This window comes from Aethalodelphis obliquidens, unplaced genomic scaffold (genome assembly GCF_003676395.1).
Source record: "Aethalodelphis obliquidens isolate GAN/ISIS:26980383/991018 unplaced genomic scaffold, ASM367639v1 scaffold97, whole genome shotgun sequence".
NCBI classification, from domain to species: Eukaryota; Metazoa; Chordata; class Mammalia; order Artiodactyla; family Delphinidae; genus Aethalodelphis; species Aethalodelphis obliquidens.
This window is the reverse complement of record NW_020838041.1, coordinates 3,446,882-3,473,717: the sequence shown is the minus strand read 5'-3', so window position 1 is coordinate 3,473,717 and position 26,836 is coordinate 3,446,882. Positions and strand designations below refer to the sequence as shown.

Below are 26,836 nucleotides of genomic sequence, written 5' to 3'. Positions count from 1 at the left end.
GTGCCACAACTACTGAGCCCGTGTGCCTAGATCGGCAATGAGAAGCCACCGCAGTGAAAAGCCTATGCACTGCAATGAAGAGTAGACCCCGTTCACCACAACTAGAGAAAGCCTATGTGCAGTGGCGAGGACCCAATGCATCCAAAAATATATTATAAAGAAAAAAAGGACACCATTAAAAAAGTGAAAAGATAACCGTAGAATGGGAGAAAATACTTGCAAAACATACATGACAAGGAACTGGTATCCAGAATATGCAAAGAACTCATACAAGTCAATAATAAAGAGACAAATATTCAATTAAAACATGGACAAAGGATTTGAACACACATTTCTCCAAAGGAGACATACAAATGGCCAATAAACACAGGAAGAGATGCTTGACATCATTAGTCATCAGAGAAATGCAAATCAAAGCCACAGTGAGATGCCACTTCACCTCTACTAGGACGGCTATAAACAAAAAGACATGTAATAACAAGTACTGTCCAGGATGTGGAGAACTTGGAACGCTCATACAATGCTGGTGGGAATGTAAATCAGTGCAGCTGCTGTTTAAAAAAATTTTTTTTGAAGTATAGGTGATTTACAATGTTGTGTTAATTTCTGCTGTACAGCAAAGTGATTCAGTTATACACATACATATATTCTTTTTCATATTCTCTTCCATTATTGTTTGTCACAGGATATTGAATATAGTTCCCTGTGCTCTACAGTAGGACCTTGTTGTTTATCCATCCTATGGATAATAGCTTACATCTGCTAATCCCAAACTCCCAGTTCTTCCCTCCCCCTCCCTCCCTCCCACTTGGCAACCACAAGTCTGTTTTCTATGTCTGTGAGTCTATTTCTCTTTCGTAGATAGGTTCATTTGTGGCATATTTCAGATTCCACATATTGGTGATGTCATATGGTATTTGTCTTTCTCTTTCTGACTTACTTTGCTTAATATGATAACCTCTAGGTCCAACCATGTTGCTGCAAATGGCATCATTTCATTCTTTTTTATGGCTGAGTAATATTCCATTGTGTGTATATGTGTGTGTATATGTATATGTAGGAATGTTGGGGTGCATGTATCTGTTGAATTATAGTTTTGTCTGGATATATGCCCAGGAGTGGGATTGCTGGATCATATGGTAACTCTATTTTTAGTTTAAGGAACCTCCACACTGTTCTCCATAGTGGCTCAGTGCAGCCACTTTGGAACATAGTTTGGTAGTCCTTTAAAATGTCAAATGTAGTTACCATATGACCCAGAAATTCCACTCCTGGGTATTTACCCAAGAGAAATGAAAACATGTCCAAAAACGTGCACAGAGACGTTCATTGCAGCATTATTCTTATAGCCAAAAAGTGGAAATAACCCGTGTCCATAAATTGATGAATGGATAAATAAAATGTGTTACCTACGCAGTGGAATATTACTCAACCATAGAGAGGAATGAAGTGCTGACACCTGCTACGACATGGATGACCCTTGAGAACACTACGCTCTGTGGGAGAAGCTGAACACCAAGGCCACCTATCATATGATTTCATTTGTATGAAAAGTCAGAATAGGGGAATCTGTACAGATAGGTCAGTGGTTGCCTGGGGCTGGGAGGAGGGTGGGAATGGGGAGTGACTGGTAATGAAGTAGGGCTTCTTTTTGGTGAAAATGGTTGCACAACCCTGTAAGTATACTAAAAACCACCAAACTGAACACGTTAAATGAGTGAATTGAATGGATGTGAATTGCGTCTCAAGCCTCCTTAGAGTCGGGCGGCTGAATCCTGGTCAGTGAGGTGGGGGTGAGGGAGATGGGGCTGAGCCCCCGAGGCCCGGCGGGCTCCACCTTCCCTTTCGAGATGGATTTTAGGATCAAGGCTAGTTTACCCAGCCCGTAACAAGAGCTTACTAAACTGCTCGGCGAGTGTGAGCGGGGAGAATGTGCCTGCATTGCCCTGTGGTCGGGGCGGCTTGTGCCGGCCGTGCTGGCTCCCGGGCGAGGGCTCGGGTTCTTAGAGCAGGGCTGGAGCTTCAGGGCCCCTAAAACTTGCCCTCAGAAGAGCTCTGCGTGTAGGGAGAAGCACAGTGCGAAAAGCCTAGCTTTTACCTTTGCTGTTTGCATCCTGCTGTGTGTTTGATGCTTCTAGGAGATGTGCTGTTTGTCCCATGACCTGGAGCACCTCAGGTGTGCGCTGCTGTCCAGACACCCCCTGGGCACCGACTGTGCGCCGGGCAGAGGGATGCTCGTGTTGCCTGCGTCTGACCTCACAGGGCCTGTGGAGGAGGCTCGTACCCCCATTTTGAGAAGCAGAAATAGCTCGGTGGGGAGGGGAGGGTTGGGGGAGCAGAGTTTAAAAACTCGTAAGAACGTTACCTTAAATGAAGACCATCACGATAATACTTTTACCAGCAGGAGCTTGCAAACCATCTAAGCATCAAATACAGCACTACCGCGCAGCAGGGCATTATTTAGCTACTTGATAACAAAGGAAGTTTTTTTTTTTTTTTTTTTTTTGCGGTACGCGGGCCTCTCGCTGTTGTGGCCTCTCCCGTTGCGGAGCACAGGCTCCGGACGCGCAGGCTCAGCGGCCATGGCTCACGGGCCCAGCCGCTCCGCGGCATGTGGGATCTTCCCGGACCGGGGCACGAACCCGCGTCCCTTGCATCGGCAGGCGGACTCTCAACCACTGCGCCACCAGGGAAGCCCACAAAGGAAGTTTTTAATGATAAAGGAGAATGCTTGTGACAAAATTTTATGTGAAAAAAGGGCAGAATACCAAATTATATATAGTATGATCGCAACATGTAAAACACCCTCAGAAAAAAATACTGTTAGAAGCTTCTCCAAGGACGCTAACCTGTGTTATCTCTGGAAGGTAGGATCCTGGGGAATGTCTCCCTTAGTCTCCTTCCCTCCCCCGTAAACCTGGATGGCTTTTGTTATTAATGGGCAGCCCTGGTTTGAGTAGGAAGTTGATGTGCCGCTGTATAGAGGGGGCAGGGCTGGCAAGGGACCCCGACACCCCGGGGAGGAAGGGGCTGCGGGGGTGGACTTGGGTGCCATCTTCCTGGAGGAGAGATTGAAACCCACCCTGGGTGGGTGCGGAGGGAGCCTGAGGCACGGAGGTGAGGAGGGTGGGGGTGCCGGGCGCTGTCACGCAGGGAGGAGGCGGCTCGAGAGTCCTCACTGCGCCCGCGCTCCTTCCTGGGTGGAGTGCTTGGGTGCAGCCCGACGCAGGAGAGCCGCGTGCTTTGCAGGCTCTCGGCTCAGGTGACTGGTTCGAACCTCAATTCCAGGACTTGTGAGCTAAGTGGCAGGGGCTGCCTAGGCCCTGGGCCTCTGTTTTTGCATCTGTGAAACGGGCTGGTGCGTGAGTCTGGGGAGAAGCGGCTGGTGGCCCTGTGGTTGCTGCTTCACGGTGTTGCTACTGCTGGAAGTGCCCTGGGACTTAAAGGGATTACGACTAATACAGTCTTTTTAAATTTTTATTCTTATTTATTTATTTTTAAACAGGGACTCATATATATATATATATATATATATATATATATATATGTATTTAATTTTATTTACTTTTAGCTGCGTTGGGTCTTCGTTGCTGCGTGCGGGCTCTGTCTAGTTGCAGCGAGCGGGGGCTACTCTTCATTGCCGTACGCGGGCTTCTCATTTCAGTGGCTTCTCTTTGTTGCGGAGCACGGGCTCTAGGTGCACGGACTTAAGTAGTTGTGGCTCGCGGGCGTAGTTGCTCCACGGCATGTGGGATCTTCCTGGACCAGGGCTCGAACCTGTGTCCCCTGCATTGGCAGGCAGATTCTTAACCACTGCGCCACCAGGGAAGTCCCAGCTAATACAGTCTTTTTTCTAAAATTAATTTTTATTGGAGTAGAGTTGATTTGCAATGTTGTGTTAGTTTCTGCTGTACAGCAGAGTGAATCTGTTATAAATATACATAATCCACTCTTTTTAGATTCTTCTCCCGTATAGGTCGTTACAGAGTATTGAGCAGAGTTCCCTGTGCTATACAGTAGGTTATTATTAGTTATCTATTTTATATATAGTAGCGTATATATATCAATCACAATCTCCCAATTCGTCCCACCCCCCCCCACCCTATTAGCCATAAGTTCGTTTTCTACATTTGTGACTCTATTTCTGTTCTGTAAATATGTTTATTTGTACCATTTCTTAAGAGTCCACATATAAGTGATATCATATGATACTTGGCTTTCTCTGTCTGGCTTCACTCAGTATGACAATCTCTAGGTCCATCCACGTTGCTGTGAATGGCATTATTTTGGTTTTTTATGGCTGAGTAATATTCCATTGTATATATGTACCACATCTTCTTTATCCATTCATCTGTTGATGGACATTTAGGTTGCTTCCATGTCTTGGCTATTGTAAAGAATGCTGCAGTGAACATTGGGGTGCAGGTATCATTTCAAATTATGATTTTCTCCAGGTATATGCCCAGTAGTGGGATTGCTGGGTCATATGGTAGTTCTATTTTTAGTTTTTTAAGGAACCTCCACACTGTTCTCCATAGTGGCTGTATCAATTGACATTCCCACCAGCAGTGTAGGAGGGTTCCCTTCTCTCCACACCCTCTCCAGCATTATGGTTTGTAGATTTTTTGATGATGGCCATTCTGACCTGTGTGAGGTGATATCTCACTGTAGTTTTGATTTGCATTTCTCTAATGATTAGTGATGTTGAGCAGCTTTTCATGTGTTTGTTGGCCATCTGTATGCCTTTGGAGAAATGTCTATTTAGATCTTAACCCCATTTTTTGATTGGGTTGTTTGTTTTTTTGATATTGAGCTGCATGAGCTGTTTGTATATTTTGGAGATTAATCCCTTGTTGGTTGCTTCATTTGCAAATATTTTCTCCCATTCTCTGGGTTGTCTTTTTGTTTTGTTTATGGTTTCCTTTGCTGTGCAAAAGCTTTAAAGTTTAATTAGGTCCCATTTATTTTTATTATCATTCCTCTAGGAGGTGGATCAAAAAAAATATTGCTGCGATTTATGTCAAAGAGTGTTCTGCCTATGTTTTCTGCCGAGAGTTTTATAGTACCCAGTCTTACATTTAGGTCTTTAATCCATTTTGAGTTTATTTTTGTGTATGGTGTTAGAGAATGTTCTAATTTCATTCTTTTACGTGTAGCTGTCCAGTTTTCCCAGCACCACTTATTGAAGAGACTGTCTTTTCTCCTTGTATATTCTTGCCTCCTTTGTCATAGATTTATTTACCACAGGTGTGTGGGTTTATTTCTGGGTTCTGTATTCTGTTCCATTGATCTGTATTTCTGTTTTTGTGCCAGTACCATACTGTCTTGATTACTGTAGCTTTGTAGTATAGTCTGAAGTAAGGGAGCCTGATTCCTCCAGCTCCGTTTTTCTTTCTCAAGATTGCTTTGGCTATTTGGGGTCTTTTGTGTTTCCATACAAATTGTGAAATTTTTTGTTCTATTTCTGTGAACAGTGCTATTGGTAATTTGACTGGGATTGCATTGAATCTGTAGATTGCTTTGGGTAGTATGGTCATTTTGACAATATTGATTCTTCCCATCCAAGAACATGGTATAACTCTCCATCTAGTTGTGTCATCTTTGATTTCTTTCATCAGTGTCTTACAGTTTTCTGAGTGCAGATCTTTTGCCTCCTTAGGTAGGTTTATTCCTAGGTATTTTATTCTTTTTGATGCTGTGGTAAATAGGATTGTCTCCTTGATTTCTCTTTCTGATCTTTCATTGTTAATATATAGGAATGCAAGAGATTTCTGTGTATTCGTTTTGTATCCTGCTACTTTACCAAATTCATCGAGCTCTAGTCGTTTTCTGGGTGCATCGTTAGGGTTTTCTATGTATAGTATCATGTCATCTGCAGACAAGGACAGTTTTACTGCTTCTTTCCCAATTTGTATTCCTTTTATTTCTTTTCCTTCTCTGATTGCCGTGGCTAGGACTTCCAAAACTATGTTGAATAATAGTGCGAGAGTGGACATCCTTGTCTTGTTCCTGATCTTAAAAGAAATGCTTTAATTTTTTCACCATTGAGAATGATGTTTGCTGTGGGTTTGTTATAATGGCCTTTATTCATAAACAGTCTTTAGCTTTTGGAAGAGCCTCTCCTGGCCCGTGGGCAGAGCCGTCTGCACTCGGGCCCGTGGGATGCTCATCCTATCCCCTTCACCCATAGCCGTCCCTCTGCCACCATGAGGAACATCTTCAAGAGGAACCAGGAGCCCATGGTGGCTCCCACCACCACCACCACCACCATGCCTGCTGAGCCCCTGGACAACTCCACTGAGAGTGGAGGTGCCAGGGAGGGCAAGGGGGACCTGTTTGCCACGTTGAAGGACCGATTCTTCAATGAGATGGTCAAGCTCCCTCGTGAGTATCGATCTGTATGCAGCTTGGGGGCGAGGGTGGGGGTGTGCACCATGGGGGTGTGACAGCCGCGATCTTTCCTAATGTTTGGACTCGAGGCTGGATTATTTGGGGATCCCCTTCAGGAATGGGGGGCAGTGTGGTGTGGCACTAATGAAGGAAACAAGGGGGTTTATGTGCCCTACCCTCCAGGGGGGATAAACGTTCTTATACTTAGAAATCTGTCAAAAGATGGAACCAAAAGAGGATAAAAAATTATGAAACAGAAATCATTATTCAAGTTTTCCAGTCATACTTTAAAACTACTTTATTTTGCAAGATAGAAAATAAAACCCCCTACTGCTTCCTGGATTTCTGGTAAAGGCTGTGGGGAGGAACCCGAGGTCCGGATTCGGGGAGCAGCCCCACTGGTGGGAGGCGGTGCTTCAGCACCTCGGAGAGCAGCCCCAGCCGGCCCGCGGCCCGCCCCTCCCTGCACTTCCCCAAACCCGCGGGCCCTCTGAGCCCGGCCTCCTGGCGCAGGCTCAGCCCTCTCAGGACTGCGCCTGAGGGCCGGGCCTTCCTACCCCACCAGGGTCTGATGAGGACCCTCCCATCCTTCGTGTGAGCCGCAGTTCCAAGGGTCAAAGTTGTCAGATCTCAGCAGAGCCCAGATGGGGGCCCCGTGGTGTGCGCCTGCCTGCTGTCCCTGTCACAGGCTGTCCTCGCTGGGGTGGCAGAAAGGGGAGGGCATCGAAGCATGCAACTTAGCGTGGGTTTACAACGCGGGGTGCGGCAGCGGGGCCGGGCCCCGACCCAGCTTTCTATCCCTGAGGGGTCGGGGCTGCCCGAGCGCCGCTGACCCCATCTCCCTGTGGGCAGTGCCCCCCTGGGCGCTGGGTGCCATCGCGGTGCTCCTGGGCCTTCTGCTCCTCGCCTGCTGCTTCTGCATCTGCAAGAAGTGCTGCTGGAAGAAGAAGAAGAACAAGAAGGAGAAGGGCAAGGGCGCCAAGAACGCCATGAACATGAAGGACATGAAGGGTGGCCAGGTAGGCAGGGCCGGGTGACCAGAGGCCCCTCGATGCTCTCCAGGTGGGAAGAGCTCGCTCAGGTCAGCAGGGACTGTCCTTGACTGACCCAAAAGGAGGCCGTTGGGACAAAATGCTGGGAAGAGAGACCCCCGCCCACCAGGAAGCCACCATCGTGTGACCCGGTTTCCCGCCGGCAGGGCTGCTGGACCACGTCCTCATTGTGGGGCCCTGTGGGTCCGTCTCTCGTCCACAAGGACGTGGCTCTTCTCCCCATCTTTCAGGGAGCAGCCTGGAAGACGCCCTGATGTACCTGTGTCTCCTTTTAAGTTTGCAGAGGCCCCGGGCGCCTCACTTTCCCCATGTTTGTTCTGGGAGGAATTTCTTGCTCAAGGAATCAGTGTGGAGGGAGGAAGGAGGGCTGATCTCAGGAGGTCAGCCAGGGGCCGTGGCCTTTGAGTCTGCGCGTGCACGTGCGCACGTGTGTGAGCACGCACGTGGACGTGCGTGTGCGTGTGAGCCTGTGGGGGCCCCGGCCCTGCCATGCGGCTGGTCTGAGCTGCAGGATTTTCTTACCACTCTCTCCCTTCTCCTCCCACCTGTGGACTCGCCTGGCCTGGACGCCCGGCCTGCACGCCTGGTACGTGCTGCCCACGTGGTGGCCTGAGCTGGGGGCGGGGCGGGGGTCACAGGGAGGCTCCGCCACTCAAGAAGCCGCATGGCATCTGGGCCGTGCTGGCCCCGCAGGGACAGGGCCGGGCTGGGGGCTGAGGGGAAGCGGGGCCCGACGGCGCCCCTCCAGCTCTGGGTTGGGGTCTGCACGGGGGCAGGCACCCCGCCTTCCCTCCCTTGACCCTCCCTCCCCTCCTCAGCCCCCCAGGACGATGACGACGCCGAGACGGGCCTGACGGAGGGCGAGGGCGAGGGCGAGGCCGAGGAGCCGGAGAACCTGGGGAAGCTGCAGTTCTCTCTGGACTACGACTTCCAGGCCAACCAGGTGTGCGGGACGGGGGCGGGGGCGGCCCCCAGGGCTCCACGGGGCGGGCACCCCGGCTGTAGGGAAGAAGGGCTGTGCTCAGCCTGCCCACCGTCCACGTGCCGCCCTCCTCGGGCAGACCAGTCACCTCGCGGCGACCGTCTCCCCCGTGTTACTCCGATTCCCCGGGGAGGGAGATGGAGGCCGACTTCCTGTCCGGCACCCGCCCGCCCCCTCGGGGCTGACCCGGCACCCACTCACTCCACAGCTCACCGTGGGCGTCCTGCAGGCCGCGGAGCTGCCCGCCCTGGACATGGGCGGCACCTCGGACCCTTATGTCAAGGTCTTCCTCCTTCCAGACAAGAAGAAGAAATATGAGACCAAAGTCCATCGGAAGACGCTGAACCCTGCCTTCAACGAGACTTTCACCTTCAAGGTGACAGGCTGGCCCGCTGCGGACCTTCCCCTGGTCCTGGGCTGTGGCTGAGGCCCAGAACCAGCTCGGCCTGGACCCGAGCCTGGGTGTCTGCAGACTTGGCAGGTGTCCTGCAGGGCCCCCAGAGGCCCCGAGCTGCCCTGACCCCTCCATCCTGCCTGTGCCCTGCAGGTGCCCTACCAGGAGCTGGGGGGCAAGACCCTGGTGATGGCCATCTACGACTTTGACCGCTTCTCCAAACACGACATCATCGGGGAGGTGAAGGTGCCCATGAACACCGTGGACCTGGGGCAGCCCATCGAGGAGTGGAGGGACCTGCAGGGCGGAGAGAAGGAGGAGGTGAGGGCAGGAGAGCTTGGCGGGTCTGCCCCACACCCCCGGCTCTGTCTGCAGACAGGACGCGTCACTCGTGTTTCTTCCGCGGCTTTGGGCCCACTTAGGGCCGGCGACCCACCTGGGGACCACATTCACCCACAGGGAGAGCCCACATTGTTCTAGAGGATTCTCAGCAAGGGGGGGGCCTGTCTTCCTAGAAACTGCCACAGCACGCACGCACTCATTCGCCACATATTTATTGAGCACCTACTGTGTACCAAAGCCCCCATTTAGCCCCCATCCCTTCCCAGCACCAGCCGGGCGTGTTGGCCGAGTCCATGCAGGTCGCCCGGAGGAAGGGTCAGCACCCTGACCGGGCTGTGGGTGAGGCGGCCAGCCTGGGCCCCGAGGCCCGCCTCTGAGAAGCCTCGACTGTGCCGTGGCGCCGGCCGAGCTCTCGGGCCCAGGAGCCCCCTCTTGCTAGTCACGAGGTCCTTGCCCTGTGACGCTAACACAAGGAAAGGGATGCCGAGGGCTTGGAGGACCGCAGCTCGCTCTGCAAGTGGGATGGCTGTGATCAGGAAGGGGGGCTCCCCGCATCCCCTCTTCGTCCCCCTCTGCCACCTGCCAGGCTGGGGAGGGGCCCCGGCAAACCCTACGCCGCCAGCAGCCTGTCCTCGGCACTGCAGTGTCCACCTGTCACGGCCAGGGCTGTGCCACCCCTGGCCGAGGCCCCGAGGGGGTCAGCTGTGCTGGACACAGGCGCTGCTGCGCTGACCGCGTCCCCTTCCCCCGACAGCCGGAGAAGCTGGGTGACATCTGCACCTCGTTGCGCTACGTGCCCACGGCTGGGAAGCTCACCGTCTGCATCCTGGAGGCCAAGAACCTCAAGAAGATGGACGTGGGTGGCCTTTCAGGTGTGTGCGTGGCTTCTGGCCGCCATCGGGGGCACCTGCCAGCCGGTCGCGGCCCAGAGCCCTCGACCTGGATAGCAGGCCTCAGATGCGCGGGACACACAGGCTGTCTGAGCGGCTTTGGGTCCTCAGGGCAGGACGGGGCGGGGAGCCCCGCTGAGAGCTGCCTTTCTGCTGCTCTCCCTGTGGGCTCTGGAGGGAAGGGGTCAGGGACGTCACCCCCAGGTGAGGCAGGGACAGGGAGGGCAGGCGGTGGGAGGGCTCGGCCTGACGCGGGCCCTTCTACCGGGGGCGGGGGAGATGGGGGTGGCCCTGCCTTGGAAGGGGCTCTGGGCGGGGCTGGGGGGTGCGACTGCCCGGCCTCCTGAACTGCTCAGGTTCCCGCCAGCCCAGCTCTGTCCCTGAGCCCCCGTGTGACCTCGGGCAGACGGGTGCCCTTCTCTGGGCCTCGTTGCTCATTGACAAGGTCGGGAGAATGGGATGGGGTGGGTCGCTGACGTGCCCCCTGCCCAGGACGGACACCACCCAGTGGCCCCCTGGCTCCTCACTGAGCGCCGGCCCGTCCCAGCAGAGCCCCGAGCTCCAGGCGGCCACAGCCCTGGCGGGTCCCAGAGGTGAAGCCTCTGGCTGCCCTGGCCCGGAAGCTGGCTCTGCCATCCCTGGGCTGGCGGGCCGGGCGCGTGCTCAGGGCCTCGCCGGCTGCCTCCGCACAGACCCCTACGTGAAGATCCACCTGATGCAGAACGGCAAGAGGCTCAAGAAGAAGAAGACGACAGTGAAGAAGAAGACCCTGAACCCGTACTTCAACGAGTCCTTCAGCTTCGAGATCCCCTTCGAGCAGATCCAGGTGCTGGGCTGGCAGGGGTGGACGTGGGGCGGGTGGCCTCCCCCAGATGCTACAGATGGCCGGCCGGCCATGCCCGGCACTTCCCAGCCCGCCCCTTTTCTGGGGAGGTGAGCGGGAGCTGCTCACAGACACCTCCTTTTGGCCGCGAGGTGGTGGCAGGGCGTGTGTGTGGAGAGGCTGCAGCCGCTGAGGCGGTGGACGCCCACCTGCCCCTGCTGCCCCTCCACCCCCCAGTCCAGGTCACTTCCTCCGTGAAGCCTGCCCTAACTCACCAGCCGGACATCACTCCCTCTGAGGTCCCGAGGTGCCTCCTGCTGGCCTCTCGGGTGTGACCTTTGTCACCTTGCGAGGATGCGTCTGCCCTTCTGCTCCCAGGCGCTCAGCACGCTGCCGGGGGCCTGTGTTCAGTCGTTGGTAGAAGCGAAGAATGCGTCAGAGGCACGGGCCCCACCTCTGTGTGCCTGCCCGCCCAGTTAGAGCTGGGGAGGGAAGGGCCAGCCGCCGGGCGCTTCTCCTGCCCACTGCCCCCCCTCTGCCCCCTGCAGAAAGTCCAGGTGGTGGTCACCGTGCTGGATTACGACAAGCTGGGCAAGAACGAAGCCATCGGCAAGATCTTCGTGGGCAGCAGCGCCACGGGCACGGAGCTGCGGCACTGGTCCGACATGCTGGCCAACCCCCGCCGGCCCATCGCCCAGTGGCACTCACTGAAGCCCGAGGAGGAGGTGGACGCGCTGCTGGGCAAGAACAAGTAGGGGCCGCGGCCAGAGCCGCTGCTGCCTCAGCTGGGCAGCCCTCGAGGCGTCCCTGCCCACCCGTGTGCGGCCGTGCCCTCGCTCCTCTGCCCTCGTCCTCTTTCTAAAGACCCCCTCCCTCCAACGGCGGCTGAGGAGGGCCCCTCGGAGGTGAGAGAAGCCTGGCCCATCGTCGCCCCGGGAGCTTCCTTGCTGCATGCCCGCCACCCTCCTCCTCCAAAGCTCCGCCCAGCCCTTACCCCGAGGGAGGCTCTCTCGGCAGAAAGTGGTGGCATTTTCTGTTTTCTGAGCGTTCCGGACCAACGCAATGGCAGCACCTCCTGACTCCTGACGGAAGGCAGCCAGCGGCCAGGGATCCGTGCGTGTGTGCGCATCCCCTGTGCTCGTGGAGGGCCGCGGACAGGGTGCCTTGTGGGAGCAGAGGGCTTAGAACCCTGCTCAGACTGGGGAACTCCCACGCTGTGTGGGAGTGGCTGTTTGTTTGGGAGGCGAGACGGGGAGACTGGACTGTGCAGAGCCAGGACCAAAGCCCGGTGCCGGCGTGGACCTCCTCCTGCTGCCGGGGGCTTCCCGGGACACCACAGACCTGAGCTATAGGCTAGACTGGCTGGACTTGAACGGGGACTGTCCATCCCGCGACCTCACCTTGCTGACGGGTGATGTCAAACCGCAAAGAAACAGAAGACCCGCTTCCCAGAAAGGCCCAAATGAAACTGCCGGGCCTTTGCCCTTGCGGTGGGAGACCCAGATGTCGGCTCCCTTTCTAGGACGGAAGCCAGCAGTCACTGGCATCTCTTCCCCTCCCGCCTGTGCTTCTCCCTTAATCAAAGTGGAGCTGCGCTGTCTGAAGACACGGTATCCGTTCAGGGCCAGAGGGCTTGAAAAGGAAGGTTTACAGGTTCTTAGCTCCCCTGAGGCCCAGGTAAGGAGGGGAGGGTAGTGGACAGCTAGCTGAGTTTTCCCAGGGGTCCTGCGGGGAGGCCCCGCCCAGCACTCCCGAGGGACTTGCTGTGAATCCCGAGGAGCAGGGCGGCCATTCCGAGCGGTGGCGGAGGACATGGGCCGGGTTCTGCCCCGCGGTCACTGTGCTCGTTCCCCGCTCACCTCGTGTCCCCAGCATCGATAAAAAGCCATATATACGTTAGTCCAGTGTGCACCGAGTCTCCTTCCAAACCTGCAGCCTGGGCGAGAGCATCCGGCCCCCCTCAGCCGCCCTCGTCTCTGCAGCTGCAGGCCCCGGCCCTCTCCTCGGCCCAGAACACTCAAGGCTTCCCAGACCCGGAGCTGCGCCTCTTTCCCAGCACCCGTGGCAGCACCTCCCACCCCGTCGAGCCCCCCTGGCGTCTGCAGGCACCTGAGGCAGAGGGACGTCTCTTTCACTGTCAGAAAGGAGCAGGCATGTGTTCCTGCCCGGCTGCGTTTCCCGGCCGGGCAGGTGGTGAGAAGCCGTCTCCTCCAGGAGCAGCAGCTGGGCAGTGGGGCTCAGGCTTGCCCGTGGCCCTTGGTCCTCAGGAAGTCATTCTTCACTTGATGCCGAGAAGCTGGGACCTGACGAAGACTGTGGGCTGGTCCTAGGGCCCGGGCTGTAGGACAAGAGTGAGGCTTCAGGCCCGGGGGACCACAGGGGGCTGTCCCGGCCTGGATGCCCCCCTGCAGAGCTATGGGATCTGGTGCTTCCTCGGGGCCCCCTCCCCCCCAGCCTCCCCCGGGGCCCACAGAGCTGACTTCTCACCCTCCACCTTCACTCTCCCGCCCCTTCCCGACCACCTTCCACCATCTGGGATTCTCGTCCACCCTCCTGAGCCCAGGACTCGCCTCTCTCCCGGCGGGAAGGGGAGAGGCTCCGCAGCACGTCTGCTGCTCTGGGGGTCCTGGGCCCGGAGACGCGGCTGGATTACGGCTCTGGGCCCACCTCGAGTGGGTAGCCTCAGGAGCAGGGAGGTTGAGTGTGGGCACCAGTGCGGAGCCGAGGGGACGCGGGAGGGGAGCAGTGTGCTCCTGGGTTCTGGCCGGTCCTGGCTGGGCCCCTGCCTCAGAGGAGCCGTCTGAGCAGAAGGCATCTACCGGGCCCACAAACTAGGTGGGGAAACAACACTGGTCCCAAGTGTCCTGCACCTGAGGGTCCTTACCCAGTCCACAGAGCACCTTCACTGCCACCAGGCTCGTTTCTGGCGTGTCGGCATCCTGCCCTGAGTGGGCCAGAACTAAGGTTGGCTACGAGGGGTTCTGGAGGCCTCCAGGCTGTGCGTTTTCACTCCCAAAGTCTATTGCAGAGAGGAAAGTAGAAGAGGCGATTTTTACAAAGGGACTGAAACCATGAAAAACAAAACCCAGTGCCACCCAGAAAATGGAGGTGAGGCCAGAAAGCTCTGTTTCCTCCTTTCTCCTTGAATAATCATTCCAGAGTGGAACCAACTCCGCCAGGGCTCTGGGCACGTTTCCGGACTTTGGCCGCGGAAGCTGGGGGAAGCCCCCGATGATGAGCGACCGGTGCCGGGCCGGATGGGAAGTGACGTTCCGGGTCGCTCGGCTGGGGGAAGGGACAGCAGGGATGCACGCAGCCTCAGGCCTGGTCTTTTTACTTCCCAGGAACCATATGTAGCTTGTGCTTCTAGAATCGGTTTGAGATGGTCTTGCTGGCCCAGGGCTTCAGTGAGGGGTGGGGGTGGGGTCGCTGCAGCTCCCCCGCTAGCCCTGCAGTGGGAGGTGGTGGGTGAGCGAACTGGGGGGACCGCCCCTGGGGTTGGGGAGGGAGGGCGTCCCGTCCCCCACGTGTCTGGCTTCTGTTTCCCTCAGCCCCACAGAGAGGCTGTCCCTGGGTCTCCCTCCACTCCATCCCCCTTCCTGCCTCAGAGCCCTGGTTCTGCCCTGGGTGGTGGCAGACAGGGGAGGGTCCCCAGGCCTGATCGTGGTGACCCTCAGCCCCCCAACATGGTTGCCAGATTTGGCAAATAAAAATGCAGGGCACCAAGTTAAATTTGAATTTCAGATAAACAACCAATAATTTCAAAGTGTAAGTAAGTCCCTCCTAGGCGCTGTTTGGGACTCACCCGAAACTCAGGCTGCCCCGCCGTCCACGCTCTGTCTGGCAGGCCAGTCCTGCGACCACTTCTGCCTCGCTCTCACCCCGAGCCTCGGGGCAGGGACAGGTCACCAGGATTCTACCCATTCTTTGAGCTGCAATACTGGGAAGGGGGACACTGTGACTTGAAGACACAAGAATATATTTTTTAAGCGACAACAAGAACCTTCTGAAGCCATTTGAGCCTCACGGAGAGGGTGGTCACCTGTGAACACGACCCCAGTCTCGTCCCACCAAGATGCATGTCTCAACTCTGTGTAAATAACCGCATGGCAATGCTGAGTGCCCCCAGCCCCGTTTTACACAACTTGAACTGCTCCTTCGACTCTGTGTGTAAAGTCCTTCCCCTCGCCCTCCCGGCCCCCCTGCCCTGCCATGCGCGGGGGGCGGGGGGAGTTGGCCTCTGGCCCTGGTCTGACCAGGGGACCGTGGGCAGAGCTGACCCTCGGCGCCCTGCGTCCAGCCCTGTGTCCTGTGTGTGTGTGTGTGTGGTGTGCCCCCTCCTCCCACTCTCTGAATTCACTGAAAAGCCATACAGGGGCCCCTGCGGGGCCATCCTCCCAGGGCTCCCCTCAGGACACTCGTGAAGGGCTCACCCATCGTCATCTCTGCTCCCAGCCCCATGTTGCGAGGACGGATGGTGTCCAGGTCTCCCAGTGGGGCCCCAGCAGATGCCCCCGCTGGCCCGGCTCCCTCACCTGGTGTTGCGGTCCGACTCCACGTGGGGGGGTGGATGGGCCATGGGGTACCCCGTGCAGGCGACGAGGGTTCTCAGGAGCTGTTGGTGGCCAGGTCTGTGGTCAGGTCCCCGATGCCGCCCGGGTGGACAACCAGCCCTGCTCACGTGACACTGGGGGCTTGGGGGGCCAAGGGTGGCAGTGGGGAGGGACCCCGGGGGCTGGAGAGCACAGTAGGCCAAGCTCCCCCGCATGCTCTCTCCTGCGGCTGGGCGGCTCTGGCTACGAGGGACCCTCGCCAGCGCCCCGGCCCAGCCCCGGCCAGGTGTCCCATGGGAGGGCGGGAGGTGGAAGGGGGCCGGGGGGCCCCAGGTCCCGAGCCATCTCGCTGAACCAGGAGGGACAGTAGCCGCAGGCCCCGGTGCAGAGGAACGCCATGCACGGGAGCGACCCCTCCGGCCAGCCCTGATGGGAGGAGGGGGAAATGCAGGGGGTCTGACAGGAGCGCCGACGAGGCCGCAGGTGGACAGGTGGGCCCTGTGCGCTACGAGCCAGGCCCCTTGTGCTGGGGGGGTGGCGGGAGCCGGGGATGCGTAGGGCCCCCCTCAGCCATCGGGACCCCAGGACCCCTTCCGAGAAGCCAGACGTTCTGCCCTGGCGCTTCCTCTCCGAGGGCGGGATCTGCTGCTTCTGAAATCCTGGGGTCTGAAGACTGCAAGAGCATGGCGGGCAGGCCCCAGGCCCCCTGGCACGCGCAGCCCCACCAGGACCCCTGCCTTCCCCATCCCAGGAAGGACCCATGTCCAGCACCCACCCCCCCGCCCTGTGGACTCTGTTCTTGTCTCATCTCTTGTCAACATGTTCTTTTGTAATAAGCGGCATCTCCTTATTAAAGGAATGAGCTGAAAGCACGCTGGGGGCGGTCTCTGGTGGTTCCTGCTGGGCTGGGGAGCAGGAGCCGCCCCCAGGGTCAGCGCGGGGGGTGAGGCTGGGGACACGGCTCTTCCCTCAGGGGCTGGAGGAACCAGAAGGCCAGGCCAGGTCCGGCTGGGCGGTGGGCGCGTGGGCCCTCAGGGCAGCTGCTGGGGCGAGGCTAGACCCCCGGCTCCCCACTGCCAGCAGAGCCGGGCTCGGGGCGCGGCCACCGTCTGGCCCTGGGGTAGGGTCAGAGGACGGACGGTTCCTACAAGCCCTCGGTTAGCTCACCGCAGCCGACTTCTTCAGACATCTGTGACTCCTGAGGCTGAGGACGGGGCTTCAGGATTTTCTGGAAAGAGACGGTAGGGCAGCACCGCCCCCAGACCTGGAAGGGTGACCCATCCTCACTGCGATCTGGAGGCCGTCTCCTCAGGGAGGCCCCCGCAGCCCCTCTGCCGCAGGTAGAGCGGGGCGTCCGGCTCAGGGCCAAGCTCCAGGGACGAGAAGGCAGAGCCTGTAAGGCTGGCCTGGCAGAGGCTGTGATTGAGCACGAGGGCTGGGGAGTCTTCAGGAGGGAAGGGCCGGGCCTCACCGCCTCCAGGCGATGCCCAGTCTCCGCTGACTGCCAGGGCCCAGCGGGCACCCAGAGGAGCCCTCACTCCAGACCTGATCCTTTGCCTCCGACTGGGGCCGCAGGCCAGCAGCCGGGTGGCCGCAGGGGAGAAGACGCCTCCCTCCCTCACCTCCGCGACCTCCAGCTCGGTGACGGGGCCTCCGCTGGGTGTGAATGGGGTCTGAGCAAACCAGATGGGGTACGCTAGGACGGACGGAGGGCCCGACCCTGGCCCCCCTGCCAGCGGCCGAGCACCTTAGCCTCCAGTGACCCCCACCAGCTGCCTTTAGAGTTTGGAGCCATGGAGCGGTTCTGGCTGCCCTGAACCGAGCGGTGGCCCTGCAGAGACAGTGCTGCACGGAGCAGCGGGCAGAGACCCCGGGAACCCAAGGAAGTCACCTTCTCAGGGCCCCGGCCGCCCGGGGTGAGAGCACCAGTGCCCACCCCCGAGGCTGGGAGCCCCCCAGGCTCCTCCTTGGCCCCTGTGGCCGTCCCTGGGACAGAGGCCCCCAGTGGCAAGGATGGTGACATGAAACTACCACAGGCTGGCCCTATGTAAGGTTCTATAAACCCCATTTCCTAAACTGGCCCTATGTAAGGTTCTATAAACCCCATTTCCTAAACTGTGGAGACAGTCACAAAGTTAAAACACAATTTACTTATTTATAAATACTGTTGTGTTTACAGGCATCATGTAGATGTGGATATTATTATTCCCAAACTTTCAAACACAGAATACTTAATAATACTATATAATAACCAGTAAAACAAAATCATTCATCTCAGAGTTGAAAGGCCACTCAGAATTGCATAAAAATACATTCAGCTCACAAAGCGCATCTGGGTCCCTCCCTAAACCCCTATCCCCACCACGTGTATTTACAACGGAGCCGACTTAAAACGGTCCCTCTGGTGCTTTCTTGGAGGGGAAGTCAGGTGGGGGTAAGGTGAACAGAGACAAAATGCTACCCCTGGAATGGGGGTGTGGAGACCCCAGGGAGGGTCTCACAGCTCTTTCCACCGATCAAGACAGAGGCAGAGGGAATGGAGGGGGACGAGGGGGGACCACGGCGCTGCAGCCTGAGTCAGAGTCCCCCATGGCGGCACATGGGGACACAGTCTCGCTCTCCCCCACCTGGGGGCCAGCCTGACAGCAGCCCCAGCCTTTCAGGGGTGCAAGGGGACCCCCACCCCTGCGGCCCACCCCCTGCTGTCTTGGCTTGAGCCCCTCGCCTTTCCCTCCGAGCCCCCTCCCCAGAAGAGCGTGGTATGGAGAGAAGACGCAGGTCAGGCTCAGAGGCCAGCCTAGCACCCCACGTCCAGGACCTGCCCCCACCCCGAGTCCTGCTTCTGTGAGACCATCGAGGCTTCAACGAGGCCCCCGGGGCCCTGCCTTTCCTGAACCCGCTCCTGCAAGGCAACAGCAGATGAGCCACTGTCCCAGACGCACCGACACTGCCCGGTGCCCTCCTGAGGACTCACTCAGTCTCTAGCTGCGCAGACGAGGCCAGGCTGCCCATGGGCCCCGCCCAAGCTAGGGGCAAACCTCACCTTCGAGGGGGAAGTGGCACAGCCAGTCAGCTTTGCAACCGGAAGAGTCGGGGCTGATTCGTGGACAATCTCTCCTCTAAAGCACCACCAGCTCCAAGTGAGAAAAGCAAAAAATTAATGGGGAGGAAGATGAGAGTAGGCGGGAGGGTGAAAGGTGTGTTTATTTTGCAAAGACAGGAGCATCGTGAGGTCGCCTTAAAGGGCCACCCAGGAAAAGTTTACTGGGAGCATTAGGGGAAAATCTGGAGAAGTAACAGAAAAGGTCACTCTGGCAGATTCCCAGTCCCAAATGATAAGCAGATTAATTGGAGAAGAAGCTCAGAGAGAAGCCCTCTGGGGAATGGAGGGGGGAAGCAAAAGATATGAGTTAACAGAGTAACACACTTGGATGAAACTGGGTGATGAGACTGCATTTTGAAATCTCCATGTAGCAAACACGCATGTGCACACAGGCTAGAAGCAAGAGTGACCCCCAAAGCTCGAAACCTCCTAAGGCAGCATCCAGCCAACCCTCAGCCGTGTCTGTCTCTAGATGTGCTTCCCAAGGAGGGGCTCCCAGGACCCCTCCTCAACCTGACGTCCGACCGCGACCCTCACAGGAGGGGCTGCATCGCCTGCTACGCGGCCACCGGCCGGTCCAGATTCTCCCGAGCCCACCTCACTCCCAAGCAGCTGTGACAACGACGGTTCCCGGGGCCGCAGTGAAGCTGATCTACTGCCCAATCTAATCAGAGCACAAGCGATCAGTGGCCATCCTTGACACAGCCTACACACCCATCCGGGGGGCCGAGCAAAGCTGAGGGATGCGGGCCCCAGACCCTGGCCCTCCCCCTCCTCCCCGGGGGCTGCTCGGTCCTGCAGCCTTTAGTGTGAACTCCCTGCAGCCCTGCTCAGGGGAGGGACCTCGGCTTGCGACAGCCCACAAAACTAAAGGCTGGGGTTTCCTCGAGGAAGGCCCTCTGGTGCTTAAGGCAGAGCTGAGACTGAGTGGCCGGTGGGGAGAAACACAGTGGGTCTGCCGTCTGGACGCCAGGAGCCGGGCCCCTCCCGTGAGAACCACTCATCCAGAGGCCGTGTTTCCACCCCCGTGGGTTTGCATATTCTCACCAGGCCATCAGGAGGGACGGCCACTACCCTCCAGACTGAATTCACTTTCGCACCTTGACACACTCTTAAACCATCTGAATGAGAAGAAAAGTTTTGAAGTTAGAGCAAAAACTCTGAGTGAGAAATGTTCTGGTCTCCCTAGGAATCAACAAATCACAGACGCTCAAGCCAAGAAGGGGTCCTGAGGACCACCGACCCAGCCCCCTTTCACAGACGGCCGCACGGCGGGTCAGGACAGGCGCTGGCCCCGGGCCCCGACGCCCAGTCCTTTCAGCGGCCTCGTTCTGCCGCCACAGCTGCCTTCCTACAAGGTCAGGAGACACACCCTCCGAGGTGCTGAAACCTGCCTTAAAACTCAGTAATGGGGACCACGCTCTGTACTTGTAACTGGGCCCCGACAGGGGCAGGACCACCTATGACCGCTGGCCGCCACGTCCAGAGTCAGGGGTGGTGCTGGAGGCCAGGATGCCAGCGCTCACCCAGTGGATGGAACCAGGGGCCCACTCCCTACTGACCCAGCTGCTGAGTCCCCGAGGTTTTCCCTTCGGAGGCACACGGTGGCCTGGAAGCTGGGAAGCCCCTCTGTCTGTGTCCGTCTGGGTGGGAGAGGCCTGCTCCAGGGCCAGAAACCTGGAGACGGAGACGAGCTGCTCCCCTCCACGCTGGCAGTTCACACACACCTTGGTGGGGTCCACAGGCTTGGAAGTGGGATTCCAGCTGCCTTTTGCCCCGAGTGGCGCTAACATGCACACGATTTGCTCAGCGCAGGGAAGCAGAGGAGCTGACGCCCTGCAATTGGCCCGAGGAGACAGGCCAGGGCGCGTCCTTCCTTCAGACCCTTCCAAGGCCCAGCCTGGGGCCTCAGGCACGAGGGGGAGAAGCAGTGAGGCTTCAGCCAGAGACTCAGACTCTCAGAGGCTGGTTGTCCCTCCCAGAGGTGCAACCTGTCCAGAAAACAGCTGGCCAAGGCCGACGAGGCCCTCCCCCCAGCACTGACCACCCATCCAGGCACCGCGGTGACAGGGCGCAACCCCAGAGGTAGCGAGGGGGCCCCTGACCATCACCTCGCGGACCAGCACAGCCTGGAAAGAGACCAGATTCAGAGTCTGTCTCACAGACTTAGTTGCATAAGAGAGAAAGCGCCTGAGATCACGGGCTGGTCCACACCACGGGCTCTAGCCACAGAGCCTGGCTTCCTGAGTGGAGAGGCCTGACACAGAGGGCTGGAGGGAGGCGCGGGACACAGCCCGACCGGGTTCCGAGAGCCGCCCGCGCCCCCGAAAGGCACAGACGGAGCGGAGGGCGTGCTGCGGCCCCTCTGCCTGGTCTGCCTGATGCAAGAGAGTCCAGGTGACGTCCTAATAATTCAGTTTCCTTTTCCAGTCCTGGCCCAGCACCCAGGGTGTGCCGGAGAGCCAGGGTCAAGGCCAAGGCCTCGTGCCCGCTCCCCTCCCCCAGAACAAAGGAAACGCTACAGTGGAAGATATGAAACTTCACTCTCAACATCCCCCCCACGCAACCCCCCCGGCCCCGACGACACAAATCACCCCCGCCCAGGCGTCGTTCCTCGCAGGAAATGGCCGGACATGGAAGGTTTTGCACACTCTGAGAAAGGCGTTTTGCCCCAGGAGACAAAGCTCCTATCCCGAACTGGGACCTTGATCATGGCTCTGGGTTAAAGAGCATGTGACGCTTCTGAGGGCCATGGAAGGGGCTGGAAAGAAAGAGAAACTAGACAGAGGTAGCGTATGTTGAGAACGGACCGCTACACACTAAGTGTCTCCGGCAACCCCAAAGCGACCTGCACACTCAAACCAGCCGAGCGATAAAGCGCCTACAAAAAGCAAACACTTAAGTGTTAATACTGGGGCATCATCAAGAACTCATGACCCAATTCTGTGCTGAACCCAGGGAGCCACCTGTCCACGTTTTCGTCCAGAGAAGGACAGCCAAGACGCGGCAGGTGGGAAAAGCAGGGCACGTGGGGACCGACTTCCAGGCCCAGGGGAGCGTCAGCACCTCGGGGGTCCCCAGCCACAGGTACGGCAGGGCTGTCACGTAACAGGGGGACCCTCAGGAAGACCTCAACTCTCATCCAAGCCGCCCAGCTTTCGAGCGATCAAGGCGCAGCCGCCAGAGGCTCCCTGACGGCGGGGTGGGGTCCCTGGGACACAGCCTTGGCCACCGGGTCTCGCCACTCCGAGTCCAGACTCGTTCCTCCTGCTGGCTTCCGGGCAAACAATCGTCTCTCCCCTGGACATGCCCCAGATGCCATCAAGCCCACCACGCTCACAGCACAAGGCATGAGGGGGGGGGCCTCAGACGCCCCCACGCCTCCTCACAGCGGCGCCACTTCTCTTCAGGAGAGGAGACCAGGTCAAAGGGAGGTGGGGCAGGCGGGTGTTCTAGCAGAGAAACGCTGCGTGGGGAGGACGGCGGGGAGCTGAGCCCGGCCTGGCCGGGGAGAGGCCGGCGGTACCACTGCCCGGGCACACCGCTGGGGTCGGTGCTCTGTCCCAGCGCCCACCTCCCGGGGCACGCGCCGCGGGGCGGACGGAGGAAGGAAAGTAAAAGGGCAGAAAGGGAAGAGGCAAGCCCGGTCACCTGAGCCCTGGGGAGAGGGCCAGACACGGAGGGAACGGGCGTTAAGACCAGTCAGGTGCCACTGGGTTGCTGGTAGAAAAAATTCCACCACCACCGGCGGGAGTTAGAGAAAAGTCAGTTCCTGAGAGGCAAGGACAAGCAGGGGCCCCAACGTGGAGTCACTGTCAACTTGGATCTAGTGGCGGCAGCTCCAGAGGCCTCCCCATGTGTGTCCCACATCAGAGCGCATGGTGGTGGCAGCAGGGCTGGGGCCTGGACCAAGTGCTACATGGACCAGAGGCCCGGCAGCCGGAGGCCGGGTCCACGGCTGGCCTGGCGACCCCCAGGCCTCCACCAGACGGCTCTAACGGTTGAGGGATCGCAGTCGCGCTTTGATGAAAACTGTCTGAACCCCAGCAGCGGGGGCCAGAGGAGGGGACACGGAGGGTGCAGAGGCGGCAACTGGACGACGGCCAGAGAAAGGTCCTCGTGGCTCCTCTTGGCCGGAGGGCGCCGGCGGGGGGAGAGGCGGGGCCAGCGCCGTCCCGGGAAGCCAGCGCCTGGCCTACTTGGACAGCTTGCTGATGACCCTGATGAGGGCGCCGTTCTCGTCCTTCAGCCTCTGGTTGTCGGATTTCAGTTCTGTCAGGACCTGCCGGCGGAAGGGAAAGGTGAGTCAGTCTGGCTGGTGACGGGGACCAAGTGCCCTTCTTCCTGCTCACGGGCTGGTGACGGTACCGCACGGGGCCACAGCCCCCCCGCGCACACAGCAGGAACAGCCCCTTCCCCGCGTGCCACCCTCTCCTTCTCCTGAACCAGTAACTATTCCAGGGTTTCCTCCCCGGAACTCACCTCTGGTTCAGAGAAACCAGGGCAGCGCCATGTGTGCTGGGGACACAGGGAAGGGTCAGAAGAGGTGATGGGGTGAAGGGAAGGAAGGCGGGAACGCGTGGTGGGGGGCACAGCTCGGCTTTCCCATCACACCCCCAAGACGACTTAGGGTCTTGCTTCTGGTGCCGTGTGCCGGAACCCGCTGAGGTCCCCGCTGGCCGTAGCACATGTGTCCACAGTCAACCCCCAACACCCAGGAGCCCTAACCTAACCTAACCATCTCCCACAGCAGAGCCCTAACACCCAGCCCCCCAACACCCAGGAGCCCGAGCATGCCCTCAGGGGGCTGGGGCTCTGCTGTGGGAGATGGGGGTGGAGACGTCTGTTCTCCCAGCCCGGCCTCCCCGGACCGTCACACTGTGTCGCACAATTCGTGAAGCCCAGGCTGGGCAAGTGTGGGGTGTCTGACAGCCCCGACGGGTCCCGACGAGGGCACGCCTGGTGTGCGAGCCTTGCTGGCGGCAAGAGAGAGTCAGGTCAGAGGGAAAGTGCTTCTTCACTGTGAAGGCGACAAAAATCCACACCCACATTTGTCTGGGGCGAGTGTCCTCTGGTCAGTCATTCAAACCTACAGGCCCCTCCATGTTCCCAGGGCTACTTCCAGTTCTGGCTCTGCTGTTAGCACCCAGGGGTCAGTCAGCTCCCCGTAAAGAAAGGAACCGTTCCCTCAGCCTCTCACGGAAGATGCAGGTTAAGTCGCAGAGGGAGACCTAACCTCATGTGCACAGACCACAGACACACGAGGCACTGGTATGGAGGGAACAGAACATCGGAGCACCAGGACGGCCTCAGGGTCTGTGACGCAGCCATCCTCAGGTCCACAGACGGCCTGAGTCCAGCATCACTAGCGCAGCACGGCACAGCTCCTCACGGGAAAGCACACACTGACTGCAGAGCTCACCCCTTCCCCGCAGATGCGGTCGCGGGCCGGAAGCCGCGACCGTCATCCGTGAGCTGTGCCGCTTGCGGCATGCCGCTCTCCTCTCTGGCTTTCCATTTTGTACCTAAAGAAGCCATCCCCGCCCTCGTCCCTCACAAAGAGGGGCTCCGTGGGGGCCACAGCTGTGACAGCATGCAGTTAGAGGGCGTTAATCCAGGAAATACCAGAGCAGGCCTGTCCTCTGACCTCTGACCTGACACCGTCGGAGCCTGGCCGGCCTCCCTCTTCTGCCTCCACCCCTTGGCCTCAACTGCCCAGACACTCAAGCCAAGAGGCTCGCAGCAGCCCGCGGGCGTGGCCTCCCTCCTCTTCCCCTGCCACGTGCCCTCCCAGGGCACCCCAGGGCCGGCAGCCTGGGCGCCAGCGAGACTCTCAGGCCGTGTTCCCACGACGGGAGCCCCGGGTGGGAAGAAGCTCTACATGGGGACAGGCCGTGTGTCACCGCTGGCAGCTCGGCAGGTTGGATCTGCACCGCCCCCTTTAAAAGCATGTACAAACGCACCCTCGAGCCTCGGAGATTTATGTCCCCATTGAGACTCAACTCTTTGGGAAAAACTTGGCCAAGGCACTTTCCCAGCTGCCCGAGCTCCCGCGGCCAGCTCCAGGGAGCGCCAGGAAGGAAGAGAGGGGCGCGGAGGAAGCGTGAGGAAGGCGGGCTCAGGAGGGAGAGGAGGCGGCGGAGGGGGTTCTTGGAGCCGCATGTGAGCACGGGCCGATTACGCACGGACACCCGTGGAGGCGCCGTGCACGACGAGCTTGCGCAGCTTCCCCGCTTCTAAGTGCCCGGTTTGCCGCAGTCTGACAGGAAGGACAAAGAGAACGACGCAGCTCCTCTCCAACGTCACCTCTTCCAACCTTGGGTGAGGAGCGTGCGGCGCGGGGTCCCGACGCTGCAGCGGCCCCGGGGGGAGGCCGGCCCTCCCGAGCGCCCGTCGGTGGGGACGGCAGCTCCTCCTGGAAGGGGCTGGGTGGCGAAGGCCCAGGTCCAAAGCCGCGTGGTCTCTGAGCAACGCCCACCTCTCAAGGGCCCACAGACACGGCGACGCGCACACAACGGCCTGGCTCCGGGAAGACGGCGCTTGTGGATGCTGGAACCTGACCCCACGGAATCCCCAGGCGCCTTCTGTGGGTTTCTCCGTGACCCGGGCGGGCCTCTCTGCGTGGCCCTGCTGAGGAGTCGGCACTGAGGGGCCGCAGGCTGCCCCCTCGCCCCATGCCAGGGCTGCCAGGCGGTGGGTGCGCAGCCGGCCCGAAGCCTGATGTCCTTGGCCTGCCCACCCCGTACCCTCCAAGTGACCTCGGGCAAGTTACTTCTTCTGTGACTTGGTTTTTCCCATAGGAAAAGTGACTGTTATGGGGAATAAATGAGAAAGGGCGAGTACAGGGCTCAGCACAGGCCCTCAGACGACAGCCGCCTCCAGGGTCACCAGCCCTCCTGATCTCACGCTCTCGCCACCAGGAGGAAACCGAGAAAACCGGGCCATCTTCCGGGGGCCCCGTCCGCCCCAGGTCAAAGCTGGCTCATCTCCTGGCGTGAAGCTTGGCCCTGACGTGCTGTCACGAGGAGGGCCGGCAGGCTGCTCGGGGCCGCGGGCCACCTCCCTCTCAAGTTTCTGTGTCACAGCATCTCCAGCAGGGTATCAGCTCCACCCGACAGTAATTCGGGTGCTTCAGATCTAGTGGGTACTAGTTGCCAGCTACTGACCCCGAAGACACAGCAAACGGGCACAAAGAAGAACAGGCCTGGGTCAGGACTAATTGGATTGTTGCTACAAATTAAAAACTCATATCAGAGAGTGAGACCGCTCAGCAGTGAGGACCCCTCACGCCGCCGCGGTGAGAAAACGAGCCACATCTGCGAGCCTGTCTGCAGACCCACATCCAGGGACAGGCGTCAAGTGCAGAAGATGCATTTTCTGGTTCTCCGGTGAAGACGAGCCCCCACTCCCCTGCCGCCTCCTCGGCAAGCCCCCTGCTGGCAGTGGGGCTGGGGGTTTGGCCGTGGGAGGGCACATCCCCAGGCCCAGATCTGTGACAAGGAGGAGGGCAACACCCACCAAGAAGGGAGAGGGATGGAAAGACCCAGCAGGGGGTGGGCGGAGCGGGGCTGGGTCAGTGCCCCCCCAGCGCTCGTTCTTGTCAGGTCCTGGGGCCGCGGTTCTCAGCCCAGCTGCACAACAGAACCAGCAGGGGAGCTCTGAACAGACACCCGGGCCTTTGCCTCTGAGGGGTGTCTGGCACAAATGTGCTCAAGCCCCCAGGTGTCTGGAACGTGTGGCCCCTGCCCTTGGTCACCGTCACCCCAGGTGCAACCCGACTGCTCCAGGGACTAGGTTGCACTTGGATTGCTGTTGATCAAGACCCTGACCTCCCCCCAGAAACGTGTGCGCGTCCACACACAAGTAGGCGTGGACCCGTCTGGCTGAGTGACCTGCGCTCCGTCTCTAGGGGAAGAGTCTCACCAAACCAACGGCAGCCCAGGCCAGGCCCCGGCCCTGGGTCGCCCCGGCCTATGCCGCCTCTGCAGACCACCGACCTTCACAGGAACCCGCGTGCAGGCTCTGGGGGGCGAGCGCAGAGCCCGGGACCAACAACAAGAGGGAACGTGCCTGGAGTGGAGGAGGGGAGGAGGGGGCAGGCCTAGAGCCCCTGGGGGTCCGAGCCCTCGATGGCCTCCGAGAGTCTGGCCACAACCCGGGTCAGGGCCCTGTTCTCAGCCTGCAGCTGCTCGTTCATCTGCTTCAAGGTCTGAATCTGTTTTAGCTGGTGGAGGTTCTGCAGAGAGTGAGACACGAGGGACAGACAAGCAGACAGAGACAAGACGGACCAGAGGAGAGAAAAGTGGG

General features: G+C 59.0%; 2 protein-coding genes across 11 annotated transcripts in view; one reads left to right on the top strand and one right to left on the bottom strand.

Annotated features, from left to right (window-relative positions):
- The window catches only part of SYT2 (synaptotagmin 2), an 82,919-nt gene extending 71,047 nt beyond the window's left edge, over positions 1-11,872 (top strand). Inside the window, exons 2-9 of the mRNA XM_027096059.1 lie at positions 6,191-6,384; positions 7,243-7,409; positions 8,269-8,385; positions 8,633-8,800; positions 8,972-9,139; positions 9,915-10,032; positions 10,743-10,876; positions 11,422-11,872. Coding sequence (XP_026951860.1) covers positions 6,207-6,384; positions 7,243-7,409; positions 8,269-8,385; positions 8,633-8,800; positions 8,972-9,139; positions 9,915-10,032; positions 10,743-10,876; positions 11,422-11,628 — 1,257 coding nt within the window. The 5' untranslated portion in view covers positions 6,191-6,206 and the 3' untranslated portion in view covers positions 11,629-11,872. The remainder of the gene's footprint in view (positions 1-6,190; positions 6,385-7,242; positions 7,410-8,268; positions 8,386-8,632; positions 8,801-8,971; positions 9,140-9,914; positions 10,033-10,742; positions 10,877-11,421) is intronic.
- Positions 8,795-26,836, bottom strand: part of PPP1R12B (protein phosphatase 1 regulatory subunit 12B) — a 201,208-nt gene continuing 183,166 nt past the window's right edge. For 8 of the 10 annotated variants that reach the window (XM_027096044.1, XM_027096045.1, XM_027096042.1 and 5 more), the window contains one exon: positions 18,613-22,811. In XM_027096044.1, coding sequence (XP_026951845.1) covers positions 22,725-22,811 — 87 coding nt within the window. In that variant the 3' untranslated portion in view covers positions 18,613-22,724. Of the gene's footprint in view, positions 9,116-9,976; positions 11,608-11,867; positions 13,212-13,757; positions 13,893-14,678; positions 17,100-17,556; positions 22,812-26,836 lie in introns of those variants that run through there. The other 2 variants (XR_003430659.1, XM_027096041.1) reach the window with 2 other exon arrangements.